The 25,638-nt window shown below is 39.7% G+C and overlaps 1 protein-coding gene across 3 annotated transcripts in view; it reads right to left on the reverse strand.

Moving 5' to 3' along the window:
* ints6.S (integrator complex subunit 6 S homeolog) overlaps positions 1–22,929 on the reverse strand; it is a 39,780-nt gene extending 16,851 nt beyond the window's left edge. The window contains 6 exon segments of one of the 3 annotated variants that reach the window (NM_001095074.1): positions 1,246–1,371; positions 2,276–2,459; positions 3,513–3,602; positions 15,635–15,784; positions 21,936–22,013; positions 22,206–22,704. In NM_001095074.1, coding sequence (NP_001088543.1) covers positions 1,246–1,371; positions 2,276–2,459; positions 3,513–3,602; positions 15,635–15,784; positions 21,936–22,013; positions 22,206–22,316 — 739 coding nt within the window. In that variant the 5' untranslated portion in view covers positions 22,317–22,704. 3 annotated transcript variants of the gene reach the window in all.
* Between the last annotated feature and the right edge of the window lie 2,709 nt (positions 22,930–25,638).

Here is a 25,638-nt window from a genome sequence, read left to right on the forward strand (position 1 = left end):
CACTGTAAATTTACGAAGGTTGGCAAGGAAGCACCACTGCAGTAAAGTGTATGCTGTTGCTGCCTTATGAAGAATGCTGCATGCCCAGAATACTACAGCTACTGTGGGCCAACATTCCTACCTGACTATTTTTCTTTATACAATTTCATTACAAGTGACGATTGGACAGTCTATATAAACCTCCACCCTACTGCAGTAAAACTATATCCGCAGACATTTAGAATAGTTGCAACATTGCCACCTGTAATGTTATCCAGAGAGCTCAGAGTTACGGGAAGGCCACCTCGGTTTTAAATTAAAATTATAATATTTGTTTTGTTTTTTATTTTATTTTTTATCTGCAATAATAAAACAGTAGCTCATACTTGGTAGCTAGGCTGCATGAATCAATATTGGGTTTATTTCATTTTTATATGATTTTTAGCAGACGTAAAGGAGAATTCAACCTGTAGTATAAATAAAAACCTACCCCTGGGTAGACCCCCCCTCCCTCCTCTCCCCAGCCTACCTGCCCCCCCCCGGGCAAATGTCCCTAATTTTTTACTCACCCCACCATGCAGATTCTGGCCTCTGAGTTCACGGCAGCCATCTTCTTCTCCGTAACTCCGTGTATTGACGGTATTTTCGGTGCATGCGCAGTTGTAGCATAATTCCGGTCCCGAACAACTGCGCATGCACCGAAAGTCACGAACACCAATACACGGACTCCTTTATTAGAATTACTGATTACATTGACAAGTATAGAGTAGCATCAGCTGTTTATATTGGGATCTATTTACTTAATTACATGAGAATCTCTCACATGAAATTTCCAGGCGTAGAATGACTAGTTATCGAGCCCCACAGCAACATCATTGGGACATTTTCCATAAACGTAATGCAGCTGCATATCAGTAAGTGTCCCACTGGGACCCCTTTAGTTACTAGGCCTCCCAACAGTTCCTTTTCCTCTATAGTTACCCCTTTTTACTAAAATTATTTGTGAGCCTGCATGATAGTATTGGTGGCTGAAAAACATATCCATCAAACCCAACATAATTGTTAATTGATCTTTTGTTTAGCCCATAATCGTTTTTACTATGCACTTGTGTTAATGGGGGCAGATAAATAACTTGGATGGGCACTAAGATTTCTGATGCCAGTCCAGAATGCAGATATCTTCCCAAAAATATTTTGTTTGCATTATTTTTGACTAAAAAAAAGTTAACACAATTAAAAAGAATAACATTTTTAATCTGTAATTACCCTCTAGAATTGGAGGATCTGGTCCAGATTTTTCAAAGTTAATTACCACTCCGCTTTGAATCTTTTGCACTAACGACTCAAGACATTGGTTAAGGATCCGCTGTGAAGTAACACTATATGATCGCCCTAGAGAGAAAGCAGATATTTGCATGAAGATCTTCAACTTAAAAAATTAAAACACCATTGCCAGTTGCCTTTGAGTGGGGCCCGTGCCATAGAATCAAAGCTGTAAACCAGTCACTAAGAAAGTCAACTGCAAAACTTGCTTAAATGTTACACTGTTTACACTGCAAATAATTAATTCACTCTACAATATAACATTTGCTTTTTGTGCTTTCAGAAAAAGCCAGCACTTTAGGCTATAACTGCTTTCTGGCAGGCTGTTGCTTCTCCTACTCAATGTAACTGACTCAATGTCGCAGTGGGACCTGGATTTTTACTACCGAGTGTTGTTTTTAGATCTACCAGGCAGCTGTTATCTGGTTACCTTCCCATTGTTCTGTTAGGCGGCTGCTGGGGGGGGGGGAAGGGAGGGGGTAATATCACTGCAACTTGCAGTACAGCAGTAAAAAGTGGCTGAAGTTTATCAGAGCACAACTCACATGACTGGGGGCAGCTAGGAAATCGACGATATGTCTAGCCCAATGTTAGATTTCAAAACTGAATAAAAAAAAAAAAAAATCAGTTTTCTCTTTTGAGAAACGGATTTCAGTGCAGAATTAACTGTGTTTTGAAAAAAACATGTTTTCCCTTTAAGTTATGAGAATTTTTTAGGACCTCTGGAGACTAATGGCTAACAAGTGTTTCCTGGCTGAACTAGTGCCCCAGATGTGAGAGGTAACAGTCCATTTAGGATCCATTAATTGTGGTTGTTCAGAACATAAAATACAGAAGCAGGCTGGTATATACAATAAATGCATGCATTAAAAATAACCGCTTTTTGCCATTATTCATTTAAAAAGCAAATTTATGACAGCCCATTTAACATACCAAGAACTCAACTCAGCTCAGCAAATATAAATGAACCTACCTCCAGTCACATCACACATGGCAGTGATAGGGGACTCATCAAACTGAACGGCAGTTGGCTGCTCTTGCTCTACCGCCGTGGCTCCAGGCAGACGGAGCACCAGAGCAAAAAGTCTCTGATCCCAGCGAAATGGCTCTTTAGTCAGTTCACTCCCAGGTAACGGAGAATTTAAAGGCAAGTGGAGCTAAATAAGAAACAAGTAGTCATACATTTAAAACAGATTTGCTGGATTGTATAAACATCATACTATTGGAACTCTCTTCGCCTTGCAAATAATGGCCTTTTGGTCTACTGAATGTTTCTGCTTGCTCAAGATAAATGTAGATCTAACCTACATGTAGGCCTCATAATGAATTATTGTTAGTGACTTACTTGGTCCAGGCAGGGGTAACCAGGTACACATTATATACTTATGTCTGTTGTACTGTCTAGATATGCCTTGTTTAAATGGTACCTGTGAGCACCAAATGTCCTCATATGCATTTTACTATGGGTCAGTTGGTATAAATACAAATGAACAGATATCACATTTGCATATGATTTTGTTACTTTAATATGAAATATATTTAACACCTCCAGGGGCTTTAGAATTTTTATAGGACTTAAATGTACTAATTTGAACCCCACTTTCAATACAATTAAAACACCCGTAATTCAAAATCAAGAGCCCTTCCAGATACCACAAGAACCTAATTTGAAGAATGTCCTAAACACCTTCCATTGCAGGCTAACAAACCTCCATGCCAACATAAACTTGAAAAAAATTAGTGCAACACTGTGGTACATATAATACACAATACTATAAATAACTTAGCACAAGAGTTGTACAAGAAACAAATTGATATTTACATTATTTTCACTGAAGTCAAATTATGTGGTTTCTTCACAGCAGTGGTGGGAAACCTGCGGCCCTTGAAGGGTCGACCTTTGGCCTGTTCAGCCTACAAGACAAACATCAGAACTTGATGTTGTTCAGTTGGCTCAGCACTCGCACTAGATGGGTTTTCTAGTTTTCTACTTGGCTGCAAGATCTGCATTTTTGGATAATGACATATCTGTTTATTATCGTTAGAAAGCATGCAAACTTACTGACACAGCCAAAGTTTAACCACCATATACAATACTATTAATAACCACAGAGAAATATTTTTTTCTATACAGCAGGTATCAATTACAATTTGGAAATGCAGAGTAAGTGCTGGAAATGAAACAATGGTGAAGATGATCATTGACTTACTTCATCCTGTACTCCATTGGCTGTGGTTAACTTGCTTCCATCAGTTATAGCAACGATTATCGATGGCTCCAAGAAGAAAGGATTTCTTCCCTGCAATAATAAGATTTCATGGATGCAATCATTCCTTTAAAATTGCTTACAAACCCTTGTATGTCCTTAAAGAAATCAAATCAAGACTACAGTATATATTATATAGTGAATAAACTACCCCCTGTTGTAAAATATAAGGATATTATATGACAACGTAGAGTTCCATGACTATATAAAAGCAGAATGCCAAAAAGTTAGAGTGATTTTATAAAGGTCATGGAATTTCTATGTGACTTCTAATATCCTCATATTTTACAGGGGGCACTTTATTAATTATCATACACAAGTTGTGAGTGTGTCAGGTGACAGAAATTAAATCAATAAGCATGGATTAAAACGGATGACATCACTAAGCACTTTTAGAAGGATATTATTTACAAGATCATCATGGCTCTTGTGTATTATATATATGTGTGTATATATATATATATATATATATATATATATATATATATATATATATATATATATATATATATATATATATATATATATATATATATATATATATATATATATATATATATATATATATATATACACACACAAAGACAAATATATACCTATATTCACTGTAAAAAGTTTCACTGTATGTACCATTTATTGTACAGTGCTGCAACATGTTGGCACTTTATAAACAAATAATAATAATACTTCTCTGCCTGATATTAATAAGAATTGGGGTGTGTCCTAATGATCCTTCCATGGGAAGGGAGCTTTAGTTGCCGGTCAGGTCCAACTACCTTTGGTTGCATTCTACAATGCAAAGTGATGTGGGCTCACAGACAACCTGAGAATGTATTTTGGAGAAATTTCAACTGAAGTAGTACCAAAGGCAACTTAGAAGGACATATTCCTTATACTCTAGAGGTGTATAATGCAATGGCGCTCGTTATGGATGCCATATGATCCCCTCTCTGAATTTCATTTTGCTTTCAGCAAGCATAGGTACTTGCTCTAAACACTGTAAGGAAGTTAATAGGATTCTGTCAAGGGAAAACATGTTTTTTTTCCAAAATGCATCAGTTAATAGTGCTGCAAAATTCTACACTGAAGTCAGTTTTTCAAAAGAGCAAACTTTTTTTTTACATTTAATTTTGAAATCTGATATGGGGTAAGACATATTGTCCATTTCCGAGGTGCTCCCAGTCATGTGACTTGTGCTCTAATAAGCTTCAGTTACTCTTTACTGCTGCACTGCAAACTGGAGTGATATCACCTTCTCCCTACACCCCTCCAGCAGCCTAACAATAGAACAATTGGAAGGTTACCAGATAACAGCTCCCTGACACAAGATAACAGCCCCTTGGAACATCTGAGAATACTCAATAGTAAAAATCAATGTCCCACTGCGACTTCTTTAGTTACATTGAGTTGGAGAAATAATAGCCTGCCTGAAAGCAGCCCCATCCTGAAGTGCTGGCTCTTTCTGAATGCACATGACCAGGCAAAAAGACCTGAGATGGCTGCCTACACACCAATATTACAACTAAATAAATTACACTTTTTGGTTCAGGAATAAAATTTTACATGATGAGAGTGAATTATTTGAAGTGTAACAATGTAATTTAGAAATAAAAACAACACGACAGTGTCCTTTTAAGTGCAACTTAAGTACAACCAACACCCCAGAGAATGAAAAATGTGTTACAGATAGGGAAGCACGATAAGTACGATAGCATTGGTAAACCCACTAGACAAAAACCATTCAATATAGTATATTATAGCACCACTCAATACTATAGACTCCTATGGGGGAGCTCATGATGTTTTTATTTCCATCTGGTTAAGAACAGCCATGATCACTACACGCTGAGACATGCAAATGCAGCAGCGGAGACCCCATTGCTAGCACTGCCTAGCTTACAGCTTCCATTGCTATTTTAACACAGAATAGACAAATTTTGCCTTAATGGGGGAATAAAAATACAAGAATGAAAAATATTCTTACAAACGTAAAACTTGCAAATGAAATGCAAGAGAAAATAATACTTTTCACTGATTTATATGCAAATGTTTACAGATGCTAGAAGCATATGATGTGATATGAAGAATATGCTTCTGTATACAAACAAATTAGGGAGATAGGGGATTATAGTTGTTATTCTCAGCCCAGGACACTAATGTCAATGAATTGCATGCTCTCAAAAGCCTTTCAAATTCACAGTACAGTGATACAGAAACTGATCAACGAAGGCACAATAAGGAAGCAGTTCCCCGGGCCTGCTTCAAAATATTAAAGATGAGACAGGTATCTCAAATGGTAAAAATAACTAAATCTTGAACAGGTAATCATTTACTGGGACCCCTCACCTACTGTCCACCACAAGTCCAAAGACAGGTACCAAGCTTCTATTGAGTGTCTATTGACAAAATATTATGGAGGGTTTGGTATTCTGCCAAAATTACTAACCAAATCTGAAACCTAACTCTGCTTTAGCTTTTATCCACCCGTGCAAATAAGCAGTAAAGATTGCTTTACCAGTTTTACTTCCATGGTAAACTATTATACACTCAGTGCATATATTTGTGTAGAAGTATTAGGACTTGAGCACTAAAACAACTAAATGATAGTTAATGAGGGCTTTAAAAAATAATTAGGAGCATATGGTATCATACCTACTTTTTCGAAAGTAGGTAAACAATATAGAGAGAAAAAGAAACATTTAAGAATGTAGCACAATGTGCTAAATAGACCCAAACAGAGCATGTTCAGACTCTAAATGCAAAGGTTCTTGCATCCACACATCCCTCTTTACAACTTGTACCATTCAGCCTCCTCTAATGAATGCACTCATGCCTCCAAGGGCAAAACTACTGTAATTCTGGATCTGGAAGTAATTCCAGGGTTCCCTTAGTTATTATTGCCGATTTGCACCAAATGAATTGTGCACTGGTGTACTGTAAGTGATACCCTCTTCTCAGCATAAAAATCATGGACCATGACATATGCACGATTTGTATCTGCAACTGTTCTTGCAAGTTGTGGAGAAAACGATTTGGTGGACAGCAACTATTATTGTATATTTATAATGAAAAATCACTGCATCTCGGGTAGGAAAACATGACAATTTGCATTCTGTTGGTACACTTTGCACTAGTGTAAAGAAGTCATCAAGTCTGACCAAGGATCTGATTTTTAAAGGGTAACTCATGAAAATGAAAATTTAATATAAGAACTTTAATAATAAACTTTCGAAATACAATCAATTAAAAATGGTGTACGGTTTCGGAAATAATCAAGTTTATCTTCACTATCCCTCTCTCAGCATCTGTTTCTCTTCATTCTCTCTTCATGCAGGAGTTGGGTGTCAGATAATCATTAAACCGTTAAATCCAAAATATCTTATACATCTTCTAGGCTAAAGTAGCTCCCCTATTAGAGCTCACTATTAAAATCAACCAGAAATCCTGTCTCTCTACATGCAGAAGTAGTGCAAAAGGCAGTTCTTTTGTAGATTTTGTTTGTACTGGAACCAGTTATTTGAATCAGCTCTAATGCATATGCTAGGAAAGGAAGCCCCCCTTATAAGATATATTGGATATAACTGTCAATGATTACCTGACACCCTGCATGAAGACAGAATGAAGAGAAACAGATGTCGAGAGGAATAGTGCACATAACTTTAATTTTTTCAGAAACGCTACAGAATATTTAATTGATTGTGTTTAGGAAGTGTTATTTCAGTATGCTGGAGTTTATATTAAGTTTTAATTTTCACGATAGTTCCCCTTTAAATCCACTGAGACATGGTATTTGCCTCATACAGAAACACTGCAGTCATTTTACTACAGTCTAAATAGGATGCAGCTATCTTTCCTCTACCTAATGTAACCGTTTGCATTCAAAGGAAAATATTAATTGTACAAATGCCATAATACATGAATTATACAGCAAGTCTGCACCGTTTATTTCTTTTTTAAAAGCAAATCATAAACGTTTATCATTTCCTCCAAGAATTCTGTTACAAGCAAACATTTAAAAATAATGGCATGCAAACAATGCTCCCTGTATTCTTGTTCCTGGTAATGTGTGCATGCTGGTGTCACCAAAAGTCTGTATTGTAGGCACTTTATGTTAGCAGGGGACGAAAAAGAATCAGTCTGCAGAAACTAGGGTTGTCCTTAATAAGGCATGTACTTTCCACCTTGTTTTATTTTTAGCTCCAATGAGCATTAACTCCATATTTAGCCTTTGTTTTCCTGTGACTTGAAGAATACCCTTCTAAAGTTGCCTACTTGCCCATGAAAAAGAAACAATGTTTAATTTAAAGGGATACTGTCATGATTTCAAGATTGAATATAAAAAAATCTGTTTGCTCTTTTGAGAAATGGATTTCAGTGCAGAATTCTGCTGGGGCAGCACTATTAACTGATTCATTTTGAAAACATTTTTTTTCCCATGACAGTATCCCTTTAAGCTCATTGCTGCAGTTTTGCGCACATTTCCCTATTTATGAGAAAACAAAAAAGCCACAATGTTTAGCAGTGGTATGGGGTATTTAGCATATCAAATAGATATGGTGCGCGGAGGATGCCCAATCGAAACAGCCCCAAGAGAGCTTGCACTTTCAAAAACAGTAGTAGTGATGTGCGGGTCAGGGTTTTCCTGACCCGCACCCGACCCTAACCCGCCCTGCTCCAACCCGTGCCCACTAACACATGCGTTCCGGGGTCCTTTTACAGACCCGCGCCGCCCCGCCGATGACGTCACAAAAGGGACGAGCAGACGCGAGACTATAAAACCTGAACCCGGCATTTGAAGGTGGCGGGCAGGGAGAGCAGAAGAAGAGCTCAACCCGCACCCCGCGAGGAGCAGTGCCAGGTCGACCCGAACCCGTCCGACCCGCAGATATCGGGTCGGCCCGCACATCACTAAACAGTAGGACTTAGGGCTAAGTGTTTTTAAAGTAGACCTGTCACCCAGACACAAAAATCTGTATAATAAAAGTCCTTTTCAAATTAAACATGAAATCCAATTTCTATTTTTTATTAAAGCATTCATAGCGGTTGTAAGCTCATTTAAAAATCTCAGCTGTCAATCAAATATTGTCTGCCACTCCTCTTTGCCCTGGGCATAGAGGCAGGGCAGACAATTACTTTCACTTTCCATTCAGCACTTCCTAGATGTCACTGCTCTCCCCACATTCTCTTTACCATTTAATTGTGTAGCCAGGGCATGGGGATGGACATCGGGTCCCCCATTCTGATGCACAAACAAGATTCTGAGATGATGCAAGGCTTGTCTTAATAACAGTGTCCACAAAATGGCTCCTGCATGCCTGTAATTTTGAAATCCCAGACTGAAGGAAGCAAGTTTCAAATAATTTATATAGTGTAATTAAAGTTCATTTTGCTGGACTAATGTGATAAAATAGGATTTTGAATAATTTTTTTGGCTGACCGGTCCCCTTTAAGCGTTCCTACAGAGCCATGTATAAGAACTGGTTTATGGCACATGGGACCTTTGATCCCCTGCGGCTTCATGGCATATGGGATTTTTGATCCCCATGGGAACAAGAGAGAAAAGTAGCCACTTCTGCAGGTGAAACTAAGGCCATATGTTTTGCAACTGTATCGAGATTCACCTCTGCTTTAATAGTCAGAGCTTGCAAGAGTGTTATCCAACACTGTGATGGGCAGAAATAAAGAAGATGGCAAAACAACAAGGAAGAAGCTAAACAGTGTATATGTATTTCTGACAGGAGGATCAGAATGTAGTGATTGAAACATTGGCATTGTTTGGAATACTTTTGGTATTGTGCAAAAAGACGTTGTAGTCACATCTATGTATTTGTAAGAATGTAGCTCAAGAATATTGAAAAATGTAATAAAAATACTGAAATAATCTGTATGTTGTTTCCCAGACAGAAACACAAAAAACTGTAGCTAGCTGCTACTGGATCAGAATGGCCTTTTCACAAACCCTTTTCATATAAACAAGGCTACAACATAATCTTTAAATCTCTTATTTTTGTCTTTAGCAGCTTGAATGTAACTTAATAAATTGCTATTTGCAGTTCACCGTTGCCTCCTATGAAAAAAAAAAAAACTGTCATTTTAAAGGAAAACTATACCCCCCAAACAATGTAGGTCTCTATTAAAAGATACTGAGTAAAATGTGTAAAACCCTGCTTCATGTAAATGAACCATTATCATAATAATATACTTTTATAGTAGTATGTGCCATTGGGTAATCATAAATAGAAAATTGCCATTTTAAAAAATAAGGGCCGCCCCCTGGGATCGTAGGATTCACTGTACTCACATACAAACCACATGTAAGGTCACATGAGCCAATTAACAGACAGAGTTCTGCCTTTTGCTTCCTCACTTCTTCCTGTTACAGTTAGTGTTGTAGTATTTCTGGTCAGGTGATCTCTGAGGCAGCACAGATAGAGTCACGAAATGGTGGTTCAAGGCAAGAGATGTAAAAGGGCAATATTCATGTAAATATATATTCCAGTTTGGTAAAATTCTTAATAATTCATTCAATTTGATATAAACTATCTGTTGCTTAATTATTCATTTTGGGGGTATAGTTTTCCTTTAAAGTAAGCATTATCTTTTACAACTGGCAACTGACATCTTTGTGTAACATTGACAACTATGCCTGTGCTGATGATACAGTTAATCAATGAAGGGTACTTAATGGATGGATGGACACAGGCCGATTTCCCAAAAACATTCTATTTCTTCTTAGATAAGTAATTCTAGATCTGTTTTTTATGTTTTCACTAGTGGTGTGAATTGAAAGGGCTGGGACCTCCCAAAATTCACCTTACCTTCTTCCTCTGCCCACTTGTTTGTATGTGAGGGGTGGAATAGTGGCAAAAGCTGGCAGGAGGGACTAACAGAGCAGACATCACCATCTGGGCAACTCTCCCAATAGTCATGGGCTCTGCTGTATGGTATTTATGCCAACAGGTTCATTTAACTCTTGTGCCAATTTTCTAGAGTGTGAAGATGCCCTTAAGAAGGTGCAGGCTAATAGAGCCCACACTGCAGTTGGGGGAAACTATCTCCTTCACCTTTCTGTGCACTAAGCCAGCAGCACTGGAAGTGAGCTCCTGGTGCAGGTGGCCATGTTGTGACACTAGGCAAAGTGTCACAGCTCACAATCTATATATGCATGTGCGTGACGATACACGCATGTGCATAATGAGCAAGCTGAGACACTAGGGGCTCCCTCCCGGTGCATGTGGCTTAACACTGACAGGGCACTAAACTAACAGAGCCTGCACTCTGGTTGGGGGAAACTATTAGCCCGCACCTCCAGTGGAGGGAAGCATTTTTTTTGGATGACTGGTAGCCTTTTAGTGGAGGTATAGAAATATTTCAAAGCAATAGTAATACCAAAACTGAAGTGTTTTAAAGTAATTCCAATATAATATACTGTTGCCCTGCATAGGTATGTTTGCTTCAGAAAGACTACTATAAATTATATAAATAAGCTACTGTGCAGCTGTGAAGGCAGCAATCAAAGTTGAAAAGAAGAAAAGGCACAGGTTACATAGCAGATAGAGGATAAGCTGTGTACAACACAAAAGGGTTCTACAGCACGTTTCTGTTATCTACTATGTAACCTGTGCCTTTTCTCAGTTTTTCACACTGATTGGCTGCAGGGCAAAAGTACATATTTAGGGCCGGATTTGCAGTAGAGCCGCAAAGGCCTGGGGGCATGCCGCCCAGCCGCAGGTGTATTTGCCACAATCCCAGAGCACTAAGTGGATAGACGCTTAGTGTTCCACTAAGAGAACAATCTAGCAGGAGGGAGGGGGCACTGGAGGACGCTGGCCTCCGGACGCCCTCATCAGAAATCAGCGTCGATGATGTTTTCATTACTTTAAAACACTTTCAGTTTTGGTGTTGCTGTTCCTTTAATGCAAACTCATGCGCCTACTGGTTGGTAGATGCAAAAAAACTTGATAAAGATATTTTTTTAAAAATCTAAATCTTCAATAAAACATCTTTTTGTATTGAAAAGAAACTCAATAAAAATCTTGACAACTGATAAATCTGCCCTACAGTGTCAGACCTGAAACCTGTGGCCTACAGGAAAATGCTCTTTTGCGGCTAGCAAAAAAGGTGTGCATCTGCACCTCAAAGACACAGATTTAAGATTATGACAGTACCCTTTTTTTTATTAAAGTGTATATTTTAAATAAAGGACATTCAGTGTTAGACTGGGAGGCCAGGGGCCCACCAGAAAAGTTTAGACTGTGGGCCCACTTTCCAAACTATTATTCTCCTCTCCTCACTCAACCTCTTTATTCCCCTAGTCTTTTATATCTACTTACTATAGTCTTCCGTAATTTAGGCATTTTTTCCCCATAAAAGAAAAATTGGGAAAGGTTAGAAGCAAGAGAACCCACCCGGAGTTTTCCCAGTATAATACTGAGCACATTTACAGTACTTGATTCAGCCACAAGAGGCTTATTTATAAACACTGGGAAAAAACAAAAAACACACAAGCGCCAAATGTGCACATATGCAGTAACCCAAGCGGTTTTTTTCAGGTATCTGCAGGTTAAACAATGACAGAAAAAATGTCATTGGTTGCAAAGGGTTACTGCCCAAGAGCAAAATTGTCCAGTGTTCATAAATGAGACACTTGAACTGTAATAGTGGAAAACTCGTGTAAATCCTCTTGAGCAAAAAACATAATAGTGACTGTGCAACATGTGAGCACAACTGTCTAATACTTTGTGCCCACTACTGCATGTAATCAAATTAATTTTACTCACCTGACCAATCAGTGCTAATGTCTCCTGCACTTTTAACAACACAGTCAGTAAATACAACTTAGTTTTCATTTCATTCACCCAGCAATATAGTTATTGAGATGGAAAGGGCTTTGCCGAGATCTATGAATTTTTCGTACTTCACCAAGGTGCATAGGTGGAGATTCATGGTTAAAGGGGACCCGTCACCCAAAAAAATTATTCAAAATCCTATTTTATCACATTAGTCAAGCAAAATGAACTTTAATTACACTGTATAAATTATTTGAATCGTGTTTCCTTCAGTTTGGGAATTCTAATTGATAGCAAGCGGGCAGCAGCCATTTTGTGGACACTGTTTTTAAGGAAAGCATTGCATCATCTCAGAATCTTGTTTGTGCACCAGAATGGGGGACCCGATGTCTATTCCCATGCCCTGGCTACACAATTAAATGGTAAAGAGAACGGGGGAACGTGTGGAGAGCAGTGACATCTAGGAAGTGCTCAATGGAAAGTGAAAGTAATTGTCTGCCCCGCCTCTATGCCCATGGCATAGAGGAGGGGCAGACAATATTTGATTGACAACTGAGATTTTTAAATGAGTTTACAGCAGCTATGAATGCTTTAATAAAAATAGAAATTGGATTTCATGTTTAATTTGATAGGACTTTTATTATACAGATTTTTGTGTCTGGGTGACAGGTCCACTTTAATATACAAGACATAACTCATAGGTATTATTGGTGTTATGTAATAAAAGTTGCAAAGTTTGTTATAGGTCTCGTTAAAAAACAACAAACAATGTCTAAAATCAAATCTAAAAATCAAAAAACTGATTGGTTGCAATGGCTTACTGCACCTGGGCGAACGTGCTGAATATGGGGGTATAACTCTTATATTAATAGTAAATGTCCTAGTATTTTCTCCTTCCATCTTATAGTCATCACTCATAGGAGTGAGAGTTCCACTATTTAGGTGTAAATGTAAGCAGTAGCGATCCTAGAGGGGGGCGGGCCCTGGTGCGTGACGCGCAGCCGGGCCCCGCACCCCTCCGTACGGCCGCATTTGACCGCTTTTGTCAGTGGCGCACGGACTGGCCCTGGCCCGCTCGCACCCCCTGCTCCCCCGGTAGTTCCACCACTGAATGTAAGCAGTGCCAGTTTAAAACAGACAATGGGCAACAGAGGGCGCTCAGAACTAGGAGTCTTTTCCTTTGTGCCCTAGGTTTGTTTGTGTGCACCTTGAATCTTAGAATCCCGAAGGTGGCCCTTATTTCTTAAAATGGCAATTCTCTATTTAGGATTACCCAATAGCACATACTACTAAAACTGTATCTTATGAAAATGGTTTATCTACATGAAGCACGGTTTTTATCCATGAGCTGTTTTATGCAATTTTTTTATAGAGAACTACTTTAAGAGAGTTTAAGTTGAGATAAGGGGGGGGACATTTAATTTATGGTTCTATGAAACTCTACCTAAACCCAAGACTGTTGCTGCCAAGAAATATTACACTTGCATATTTATTTAAAAATAAATAATGTGCTTTCACTTTCGGGCATTTCTTGCCCATTAAATAGCGACAACAGGAACCGCCAACTTCAGAAGTGTTGATGGCTGAAAGAATGGAAGGAGGTGCAATGTCCCTGCACTCTCCACCTTTAAACTAAGCTACAAACACAAAGCACAGCAAGTGACTTGCTCCCAGGGGGCTCAATTGCTTATTTTTGAATTCCTGGCCAGCAAGCAAGTTTTGGTTGCGTAAAAACCAGATGTACTGTAAAACAGAGCCTCCTGCTGCCAGTTTGCATAGGGGCTACCAAATAGCCAATCACATCCCTTATTTGGAACCCCCAGGAACAGTTTTCATGCTTTATTTACTCCCCCAACTCTTTTTACATTTGAATGTAGTTCACGGGTAATAAAGGTTGGAGCCTTAAAGTAAATTCTCACTACTAGGATGTGAGCGCCAACTATTTTTTTGCCCATTCTTTATGTGCAACTCACATGGATATAAACAGGGTTAAATAAAGCCTGTATCCACCTAATCTGGAGTTATTTGGAAACAAAGGAAAAGTATGTGGGGCATTTACTATGGAACTTTTACCTAGAAGCCTATGACCATTCGGCATTGTAATGACAGAAATAAATCTACTTTGACCACTGGGTCTTAACTGGAGCACCATAAAAGCTTCTGCTTTTTTTTGTAAATAACAGCTGCCATAAAAATCTCAAGAATAGTTGTATTCTGTTTAACAGCAATTCCCACCCACAGCATGCTGATAACCACTAGCATAGGGAAGAAGGGATGGGGAGAGGCAAATAAGAGTTTTACCTTTACAGGAATTGTTCAGTATAAAAATAAAAACTGGGTAAATAGATAGGCTGTGCAAAATAAAAAAATGTTTTTTATATGTAATGTATAAAGGCTGGAGTGATTGAATGTGCAGCATAATAGCCAGAACACTACTTCCTGCTTTTCAGCTCTCTTGGTTTCCACTGACTGGTTAGCAGGCAGTAACCAATCAGTGACTTGAGGGGGGTCATGGGTCATAACTGTTGATTTTGAATCTGAGCCACATGCTGAAGATCAATTGCAAACTCACTGAACAGTTATGTCCCATGTGGGCACCTTCAAGTCGCTGACTAACTCAGAGATAGAGAGCTGAAAAGCAGGAATTGTGTTCTGGATATTATGTTAGACATCCAGTCACTCCAGCCTTTATAAATTACATTTTTGGCTAACTAACTATATAACTAACTATATTAGAAAAAAATTTTATTTTATTTTTACACTGAACTGTTCCTGTAAATGGGTGGTTCATCTTTATTTTAACTTTACGTATGTTGGCTAATTAGTTTTTGACACATTTGCCTTCTTCTGATTCTTTCCAGTTTTCAAATTGGGGTCAGTGACACCATCTAAAAACAAATACTTCATAAGGCTACAAATGTGCTACTTTTTATTACTCATCTTTCTATTCAGACCTTCTCCTATTCATATTTCAGCCTCTTGTTCAAATCAATGCATGGTTGCTCAGCTAATTTGGCCGTAGCAACCAATTGCTGAAACTGCAAACAGGAGAGCTGCCGAATAAAATAACTCAGAAGCTTGAAAAACACAAATAAAAAATGAAAACAAATTGCTAATTGTCTGAATATCACTCTATATCACACTAAAAGTTAATTTAAAGTGGAACAACCCCTTTAAACAACAATACAACATCCTTCCTTTTCAAAAAGAAAGTTGGCTAGAAAACTGAATATTTCCTGGGAGCAGAATAGTTTATTCCTGCAAATTTCAACCTACCTGCCCATAATTGTCTATGCCAGTTACTAATCTATTTAAATTTAACAAGTCAAACGCTGTCCTTAGGGATTGTCCGAGAGTGGTGAGCCCTACAGCCTGAAGGTTTTTCAATTCATTCATAAAGGTTGCGTGATTTTCTTTCCATCCAGCCTGTAAGCAGAAAGGACAGGTGTATATGTCAGAATCATCTCATTTGCAGCTTGTAAATAAAGAAAAAATTTAACTTAACAGAAGAGAAATGTTTGTGAATGTATTCATAAAACAATAAACAATTCTATTATTAACATACAATTGTGGTGTTCATACAAATGGCCTGTAGATGTCACGGTGCTCAAGACTTATACTGTGCATACTTTCTATACAGCTTGTGGTGTTAGAGTTGCTTACTGTTGTGTAATGGCTGCATGAGCCTGCTATTAAAGCACTGTTATACTCTACTCATACTCGGCTACCAAAACATAACAATATCCTACAGGCATGCATTATATTACTAGGCAACTTGCTGATTTTTTTGAATACATGAACAGAAGGAGGGTTAGCTTTGAGGGATACGGAATGGGACAGAGGGCAAGGCTTCTGCAGGAAATTAATGACTACTGGGACAGCCCCATCCAATAAGCTGACAGGCTTTATAAAGGGTCCAGAGAAAGCCTGGAAAAGTTTCCATTTCTTTTTTTTTTTTTTTTTTTACCTTTTTTGGAGCCATTAAACCAATTTAAGAAACTTCAGTACATATTCAGCCTGTTTACAGGATTAAGAACTCTACAATATCCAAGCTTGAAGAAACTAGAGAGGCACCAAATCTATTCTTTTTTAGATTTGGCTGAATCCCAAATTTTTCACAAAGAATTCAGTGAAATCCTGAACCGAATTTACACATGCAAATAACAATAAGGAAGAGCGACCGTGCTATGCCTTGCTACACACCCAAGCAATTACCTCTGGAAAGTAACCCATGGGTGAGTTTAGAGCCATCACAAAGAGGGACCTCATTGTCAGAATATGTCACAATGAGCTCTATATTCTGCAGAGAATTTTGACACTATTGATACTCATCTTATGTATGTAAGTGGTGGTTCACCTTTAAGTAAACTTTTAGTATGTTATAGAATGGCTAATTCTTCACAACTTTTCCATTGGTCTTCATTATTTATTTTTTTTATATTTTTTGAATTATTTGCCACCTTCTTCAGACTCTTTCCAGCTTTCAGATGGGGGTCATTGACCCTATCTAAAAACAAATTTCTGTAATGCTACACATTTATTGTTATTGCTATCTATTACTTATACTTCTATTCAGGTCATCTCCTGTTCATATTCCAGTCTCTTATTCAAATCAATGCATGGTTGCGGGGGTCATTTGGACCCTAGCAACTGGGTGGCTTAAAGGACAAGGAAAGTTTTTTTTTATATCCCCCATTATATGAAAGTCCAGCCCAAGATGTACCTGATCGCTAAGATCATTTTTGCCAAATTCGTTCCGTTGACCTGTAACGAATCGTTGTAGAAAACTGTATGTAATCATATTCCGCGCCGACATTTTATTCATCAATATGGCGCCGGTTGGTCTATTGCGCATGCGGCAAAACGATTACGGGCACCACGTACACGCAGGCAACTTTAATGCGCGTGCACCGAAGGCTTCCAACACAGCAACAGCGTACGAGGGAGAACAGGGCGCACAAGCCTCAGATATAAATTCAGGTGCCATAAACAGTTTATATAAAAACATTACACTATATACAAATTAAATGCAAGAAGCCTCTATCTACAGACGAGCAATTATAGGAAAGGAGTACTGTTCACAAAAACGATCAGCAGTAGCTTTAAAACAAAGCTGATCGTAGCTCATAATAAGCAAGCCTACAAAGCGTCACCATAGCAACCATTTACAAGTGTTGCTATTGGTGCGCGCATAGAGGTGGGAGGGGAATTGGAGAAGGATTTTGGATGGATTGCACGTCCTCTAGCTTTGAAAGAGCGCTCACGAGTGCAGTTTAATGCGCACGCGCTGCCTTGAATAGATTGAAGTGCGCAGAATCCACTGTCAGTGTCTGCGTAACGAACAGATGAATCATGGGAGTTTCCATGAATGTAGTGTGCGGTTATATCCTGAAGCGGCCAGCAGATGTCAGAAAAGGCAGTACACACAGAGGATTGGAAGCAATAGATGAATCCTATAGCAGCAATTATGTTTACACTTTCCTTCTCCTTTAAATTGCAAACTGAAGAGCTGCAGAATAAAAAGCAAAATAGCTCAAAAACCATAAATAATAAAAAAAAAATCAAATCCAATTGCAAATTGAGTCAGAATATCACTCTCTATATATCATATGAAAGTTAATTTAAAGGTGAACAACCGCTTTAACAAAGTACAATTGTAGGATTAAAGCTTTAGTATAAAGCGGACTGGTTCAGTTTGACATCAACTGGACATGTCCATCACTCTTTTGGGCATCAGTATTTTACTTTGCTTCTCAATGATAACTATACATCTTCCAAGCGACAGTAATCTCAAATGCATTCTAATGGGACATGCAGAAGAGGTCACAAACTGGCCCTTTGGAAAAAAAAATATATGGCATTTTTAGCCCTATTCGTGTTTATGGTTTAGTTCTCCTTTAAATGCACATGGCACATAGAGAATCTCTTTGTGCATGTACCAAATGTATATGTAGAGTGCACTTATCACACAATATTAAATCTGTTACCAATGCATGGTCTTTCACTTAGATATTTTGAACAAATTAAACTGTAGAATACATCATCCTGGTCAACAGAGCTGCCACTGTTGCTAACAATGCCAACATGTGTCGTTCTCAGAACTGCACCAAACATTCTAGAACGGTCTAGTCCTCTGGAAATGTATCAAAGCAAGAATATGAAAACCTGCAGGAACTGTGGTGAGAGCGGAACACCAAGCATCCTTGACCACAGTCTGGAATCACAAAATTGAACACCAAAGTACCATGGACTATGAAGGGTATGCCGTCTCAATAATGGGCATATAACAGCAGTAATAAAACAATGTGCACATTTTACATATGCCAGAGCAATAAAAATAACTAACTGGTAACAGTAATGCATAGGAAATAGAAAAACAGCCAACAAAAACAATAAAAAAAATATATTGTTATGGTCGTAAAATCAACATATAAAATATTACCTCATATACGGGTTTGTTTAGAACCCATCTATGCAGTTATATAAACATTTTTAAGCGGTGACCAAATAAAATGCAGAATCCATGGGATTGGAAATCAGTGCTCCTCTTATTAGCTCAGAAGACACGGTGGGATTTGTACCCAAGATAAGAATCATTGCCTACAATATCTATTGTGGCAGGGAAACAATATACGGTTTTTGGATGCCCCATCAATGTAAGAATCCTACAGAGGAGCTCAAATAATGTGAGATATGCTGAGCTATGCTATGTGGCATGTCCAACTAGAATGATTTCATTCAAGTGGGCAAAGGCTAGTTATTTAAGAACATATGGATACAGAACTCTGAGTGACCGTTCATGCCTCTGGCAAAATAAAACTAAAAATAAAACGTTTTGTTCACAAGAAAATAAGAAAATGCCAGAAACCATAACACACAGTAAAAGAACTGTGACTGCAAGAACCAGAATACCAGAAAGCAACAGCACTATGCTCATCAATTCCAATCACAACAAAGTGACAGCAAATGAATGCCGTGCTTTATAATATGATGGCAACAGACATGACAGTGTCAAACATGATGAACATGGCATTAAATAATCAAAGTAGGAAAACAGTACAATGCAACGGACCTACAGAAAAGCTTACCATCTATTAAACAAAATAATCAGAGGCACTTTGCAAAAATAACAGTTGTTGCCAAAGTGCTTTTATAATTTGGACCGTAGTAGCAGATTGCAGAAAATGCAAACTGAAGAGCTGCTGAATAAAAAGTTAAATACCGGTAACTCAAAAAATTAAAAAATAACACCCAATTGCAAACTGTCTCAGAATATCACGGTCTACATCATGCTAAAAGTTAACTCAAAGGGGAAGAACTCCTTTAATCATAACAATGTTTTAAATTGAGAAATGTACATTTAACTTCATTACAAATACTATGGTTTCAAAACATGCAGCCCTCCAGCTGTTGCCGGACTACAAGTAGGGTCCCTTGACAATAATATGGCTGTCACATAATTACTGTTGACAAAAAAAAAAAAGTTGTTTGGGGGGCATTTAACTGTTCCCAAACAATAACTGAACACTGAGAGCTCGACATCCCTGGAAAGTATGTATATGCATGTGTATAAAAATATATATATATATATATATATATATATATATATATATATATATATATATATATATATATATATATATATATATATATATATATATATATATATATATATATATATATATGAGATCTGGAAACTCATTATCCAGAAACTTGAAATTGCAGGAAAGCCATCTTCCACAGACTCCAATTTAAACAAACTGACATTTTTAAAAATGCTTTCTTGTTTTCTCTGTAATGATAAAACAGTTCCTTGCACTTTTTCCCAACTAAGACATAAATTAATCCTTATTGGAGAGAAAAAAAACCCTATTGTGTTTATTTAACGTTTAAATTATGTTTCAGTAGATTTAAGTTATGCTGACCCAAATTACAGAAAGACCCCTTATCCAGAAAACCCCAAGTCCCATAAATTCTGGATAACAGGTCTCCTACCTGTACACACACTTTAAGGGTCAGGGCACACGCTCAGATTCGGGGAGATTAGACAGCCGGCGACAAATCTCCTCTTATTCAGGGCGACTATTCTCCCGCCGGCTAGAATGTAAATTGCTGGCGGGGTGGCATTCGGAGCACTTCGTTTCCCGAAGTCGCCCGACTTCAATTTACATTCTAGCTGGCAGTTTGGGGAGATTAGTCTTTGGACGACTTCAGAAAACGAAGCGCTCCGAGTGCCATCCCGGGAAAGATAGGGGAAGGCAGTTCAGGTAGATTAGTCGCCCCAAAGAAGATGAGATTTGTCGCCAGGCGACTAATCTCCCTGAATCCGAGCGTGTGCCCTGAACCTTAAAATGGCCATAGACGCAAAGATCCGATCATACGAATCAACGTACGATCGGACTTTCCCATCTCCAGACCCTCCACTAACCATTCAGATCTAAGTCTTACCATTCAGATCAAATAAAGTAGTAAAAGAACAGATCAGCCGATGTTCTGCACCTGACAGCAATCGTAAGAAAGTTATGTCCGACAAAGCTAGTGACAGTCTCTCAATGAAAATCGTACGATCGGCAATACACGCAGAGATATTATCGGCAGGCGACAGAAATTTTCTAACCTGTCCGATCGACCGATCTCCGCCGGACGAAAAATGTCGGGGCTCTCCACACACGGTCCGAAAATCGTAGGAATCCACGATTCATACGATCGGATCGTTGTGTCTATGGCCAGCTTTAGAATAGGGTTGCCACCTTTTCTGGAAAAAAAAAAACCGCCTTCCGATATATTTATCTTTTTCCCCTATTAATAACATTGGGATCAGTCATCGTTTTTACCGGCCAGGCAGGTAAAGCACCGACCAGGTGGCAACCCAGCCTTAGAATGATACATTTTATCACATGTATTATAGGGTTGCCACCTGGCCGGTATTTTACCGGCCTGACCGGTAAAAATGAAACTTGATGCCAATGTTATTAATAGGAAAAATTGGCAAAAAACATCGGAAGGCGGGTATGTTTTTCCAGAAAAAAGTGGCAACCCTACATGTATACAGTAAATACAATTATATATATATATAACCGTGTGCAATCGCATAATGCTTTAAAGTATTTTGAGTCCTTGAAAGCAGATGAAGTGGGGTAAAGATAATATTTTACACACACTGAAGACTTATTAGAGGTTATGGTGCTGAGAACTTGTGTATTTTGCACTAGGCAGACACTTATGAAAAGACATTGTTTTTTTTTTAATGAGGACAGCCACTAGGGCCCACAATAGTCTCACACAAACAGAAGGTCTGACACTCCAGGGGCCCTATCGTGAGCTGCTAACTTCCCCTTGGGGATGTCACTTTTAACTCGAGTCTCCATTTCCCATAGTTCCTCGCGGCTGAGCTGGGTTACGAGGGGGGAGGAGCGGGGGATGTCGGCCATGTTTCTGTCAGCTACTGGCTGTGTGTGTGTGTGTGTGTGGTGGCTTTTAAAGGGATACACGCCAGCAGGGCTGACACAGCCATGGCTCAGAGTGGGAAGGGAGTGCAGTGGTGGCTGGTATTAGATTTTATTACAATTGTGATTACCTTGATCCCATAAGGAAGCTCTTCCAGAGTGACCAGCATGTACCTGTCTCCTCTGCTAGCAGGATCTCGGGATCTGAGCTGAGAAACAAGACAGAGAGGAGCAGATGGGGTCAGTAGGAGGGAAGGACAGAGAGAGAGATCATAGGAAGGGGGGAGAGCGTGAAGCAGGCAGCCTACAAGCACCTCACATTGGGGGTAACCCTAGTGGAACAGGGGGTGCTGGCACTCTGGCTGCTGCTGCTCAGTGGAAGGACGAGGGTACTACTATACCTTCATGAAAGTCTCTACTGCGCCTTTAGCTATGTCCAGGTAGGTAGTGCCCAGGTGGCTGCGCTGGTTCATTGAAGCGGACGTATCTAGCAGGAAAAGTAAAATGGGCATAGTGCTGCCGCTGCTGGTACAGGCGAGGAGCTGCTACATGGGCACTCACATTCAGCCAGCACGGGAAACACAAGGGCAGCTAAGCGTGTGAGGGAACACAGGAGCGGAGTGTCCCTGAGACTGTTAGCTGGGCGCCCACAGACCCATCTCCTCTTTGTATGACGGCTCGTGGCCTTCAGTCCCACAAGGGGAAGGTGGTTTAAGGGTCTATTATTGCTGGGGGAGCTTTTTTGGCAATTTGGGACCCCTCTGAGAAATCCTCCTGTATTATATCATGTTTCTGGCTGGAACTGAAGCTGCCTTGGCTAAGTTGGATTGTTTATGCCCCCCGTGGATATGACAGAAGTTTGAATGAGTTCAGCACTACTTCCCCCTGCCACAAGCTCTGTCTCCCTCTACTGAGCGCTTCCCTTCGCATTCGTTGCTTTTAAAGCGAGGAGGCGGGGTTTCGACGGCTCCTAAAGGCCGCTGCATGTGACGCGAGGCAGGCGTGCCCTATTGGACGGCATGTGCTCCGTCTCATGCATATTCACCACGAACTTCTGTCACGCGCAAGGTTTAACCCTTTTGATGGCGAAAGCGTTAGGGAACGCGAGGCTCCGCAGGTACCGTGGCGGAAGGAAGGGGTTAAAAGGGAGTGGACTCAGCAATGGGAAGTGTAATTCCTCGCTCCTGGAAGTGGGCGGGAAATAGCGAGGTCGCGCGCACGTACTCGCGTGGTGTGTGGAGGGCGCGCGCGCTTTGCCTTGTCTATAACGGGCGTCGTCGCTGTGTTTTTTCCTCAGTCGTCAGCAGGGCAGTCGAGCGCATGGGGGATTGGGTCTCCTTTTATTTTTACGTTCCTGCTGTTAAACACATAATACACCTTTTATTTATATCCTCAGACGCGTACAAGTCCCAATTTTTGTTCATAGTAGACGTTCAGTGGTGGCTGTGGGCTGTTTTCAGTATTGCTTTTGTCCGAGCCGCTGCGAATGTCGTTACCCGTAGTTCGACCAAAGAGTACAATGATTTTTCATTTTCAAGTCTGTTTGACTACAAGTCCCAGCAGCCTCCGTAAATCATGACATTACGTTCTAATGCCCAGTCAGGGTGCGATGAAACCTATATATGACAGGGAAGCCCTTGCTGTGGCAGTTCCTGGATGGTAGCTCATTCCCTAGCGGGAAGATATTAAGTAACAAACAAGCCGTTCCCTGTGTGTGAGATGGACATAAACAGGGCAAAGGCGGCCTTATACAGCCGGTGTATAAATGAGCTAAATACACATTATGCAGCAGGGAACAGTAAACTTCTCTCAGCCTGGTCACGTGCTTCCCCATGCACACCAGCCACTATATCAACCAGAAGCCTTTGTCTAATGTGATTTTTATATCTCTTAGCTTGTGGGTCCTCTTAAGAAATACAAGTGTTCATTGCAATCGTCTGATGGGGCTGTAACAGTAGCCCCATGCGGGGGTCTCATTTCAAAATATGTTTAGGAAGCCTGTCTTGTTGCCACACTTGAGGGGGACCAAACATACAGTACAACTAGGGTTGCCACCTTTTCTGGAAAAAAAACCTATATATTTGTCTTTTTTCCATATTAATAACATTGAAATCAAACATCACTTTTACCGGCCGGGCTGGTGAAATACCGGCCAGGTGGCAACCCTAAGTACAACCCAGGTTTTACGTTTCCTCATCAAGATATCTTAAATTCCAGGAACACTTTAAAGGACCAGTAACGTCAAATTTTTTTTTTACAAAATTCGTTAGTATATATAAACACCAACACACTTTAAAATTTTAAATTGCAAAGCCTTTATTAAAAAATAACTTACTGAAACTCCACTTCCTGTCCTCTTCAGAAACGGCGACACGGCGACCATCCATCCTGCAGCAGTTGATTTCTTCTCCCTGGCTATCTCTCCTGGACAGGCCGGCAGTTATCGGTGGAGAGCGCCATGGATCTGATAGGAGAGCCTGTCAGCGTGGCACTGTCCCAGGCGCTGCTGCTTGAACTGAAGCTGTTATCGGTGGAGAAGTACGGCAATGGAATCGGCAGCAGCACTGCGGGACAGGCTCTCCATGGCGCTACTCAGGGCCGCCATCAGGGGGGGACAGGGGGGACAAGCGTACCGGGCCCGGGCATGAAGGGGGGCCCGGCAGCGCTGCATTTTTTTGAAGATCCGGGCCCCCCTTACGAGCGCCCGAGCCGTACGTCTTGCCTCTTCAGTGCCGAATGCGGAAGTGCCGAAAAGCCGAAGCCGATGCGACGAAAAGACCCGAAGTCACGGAAAAAGCCGAAGTCCCGAAGTCACGAAGCGCCGAAAAGACCCGAAGTCACGAAAACAGCCGAAGCCGAAGTCCTGAAGCAGCGCAAAGACCCGAAGTCACGAAAACAGCCGAAGCCGAAGTCCTGAAGCGGTGAAAAGACCCGAAGTCACGAAAGGAGGCGAAGTTCAAGTACTGAAGCCATGAGTTCAATTCTACTGAACACCAGTTTGTGTTTTTTTTTTTAATCCCCTGGCCACCAATGTATTATTTTAATATTCTATAGGCCCCTGCCACCAATCTTTTTTTTAAAACTTTTGTTTTTGGGGCCCCAATTTTTTTTTTAACTCGTAAGGGGCCCCTTGCCACCATTGTTTTTTTTTGGTTTTTTTTTTTAAAAAAAAATTAATTTTCTTTTTGGTGGCCCCAAATTTTTTTAACTTGTAAGGGGGCCCCTGCCACCAGTTTTTTTTTTTTTTTCAAAAAAAAATTATTTTTTTTAAATTTTTTTTGGGGCCCCAATTTGTTTTTAACTTGTAAGGGGGCCCCTGCCACCATTTTTTTTTTTTCAAAAAAATGTTTTTTTCTCCAAATTTTTTTTTTGGGGCCCCAATTTGTTTTTAACTTATAAGGGGGCCCCTGCCGCCAATGTTTTTTTTTTTTTTCAAAAAAAAATTAATTTTTTTTCAAATTTTTTTTTGGGGCCCCAATTTGTTTTTAACTTATAAGGGGGCCCCTGCCGCCAATGGTTTTTTTTTTTTTTCAAAAAAAAATTTATTTTTTTTCAAATTTTTTTTTGGGGCCCCAATTTGTTTTTAACTTAGAAGGGGGCCCCTGCCACCAATGTTTGTTTATTTTTTAGTTTTTTTACATTTTTTTTTGTTGGGGCCCCAAGTTTTTTTTAACAGGGGGCCCCTGCCACCAATGTTTTTAAATAAAAAAAATTTTAATTTTTTTTTTTTGGGGCCCCAATTTTTTTTATAAGGGGGCCCTGACCATCAATAGCTTTTTACAACTTGTGTGGGGGGGGTTACTTTTTTAGCGCTGATGTCTGTGTGGTCTTTTA

This window comes from Xenopus laevis, chromosome 2S, assembly GCF_017654675.1.
Source record: "Xenopus laevis strain J_2021 chromosome 2S, Xenopus_laevis_v10.1, whole genome shotgun sequence".
NCBI classification, from domain to species: Eukaryota; Metazoa; Chordata; class Amphibia; order Anura; family Pipidae; genus Xenopus; species Xenopus laevis.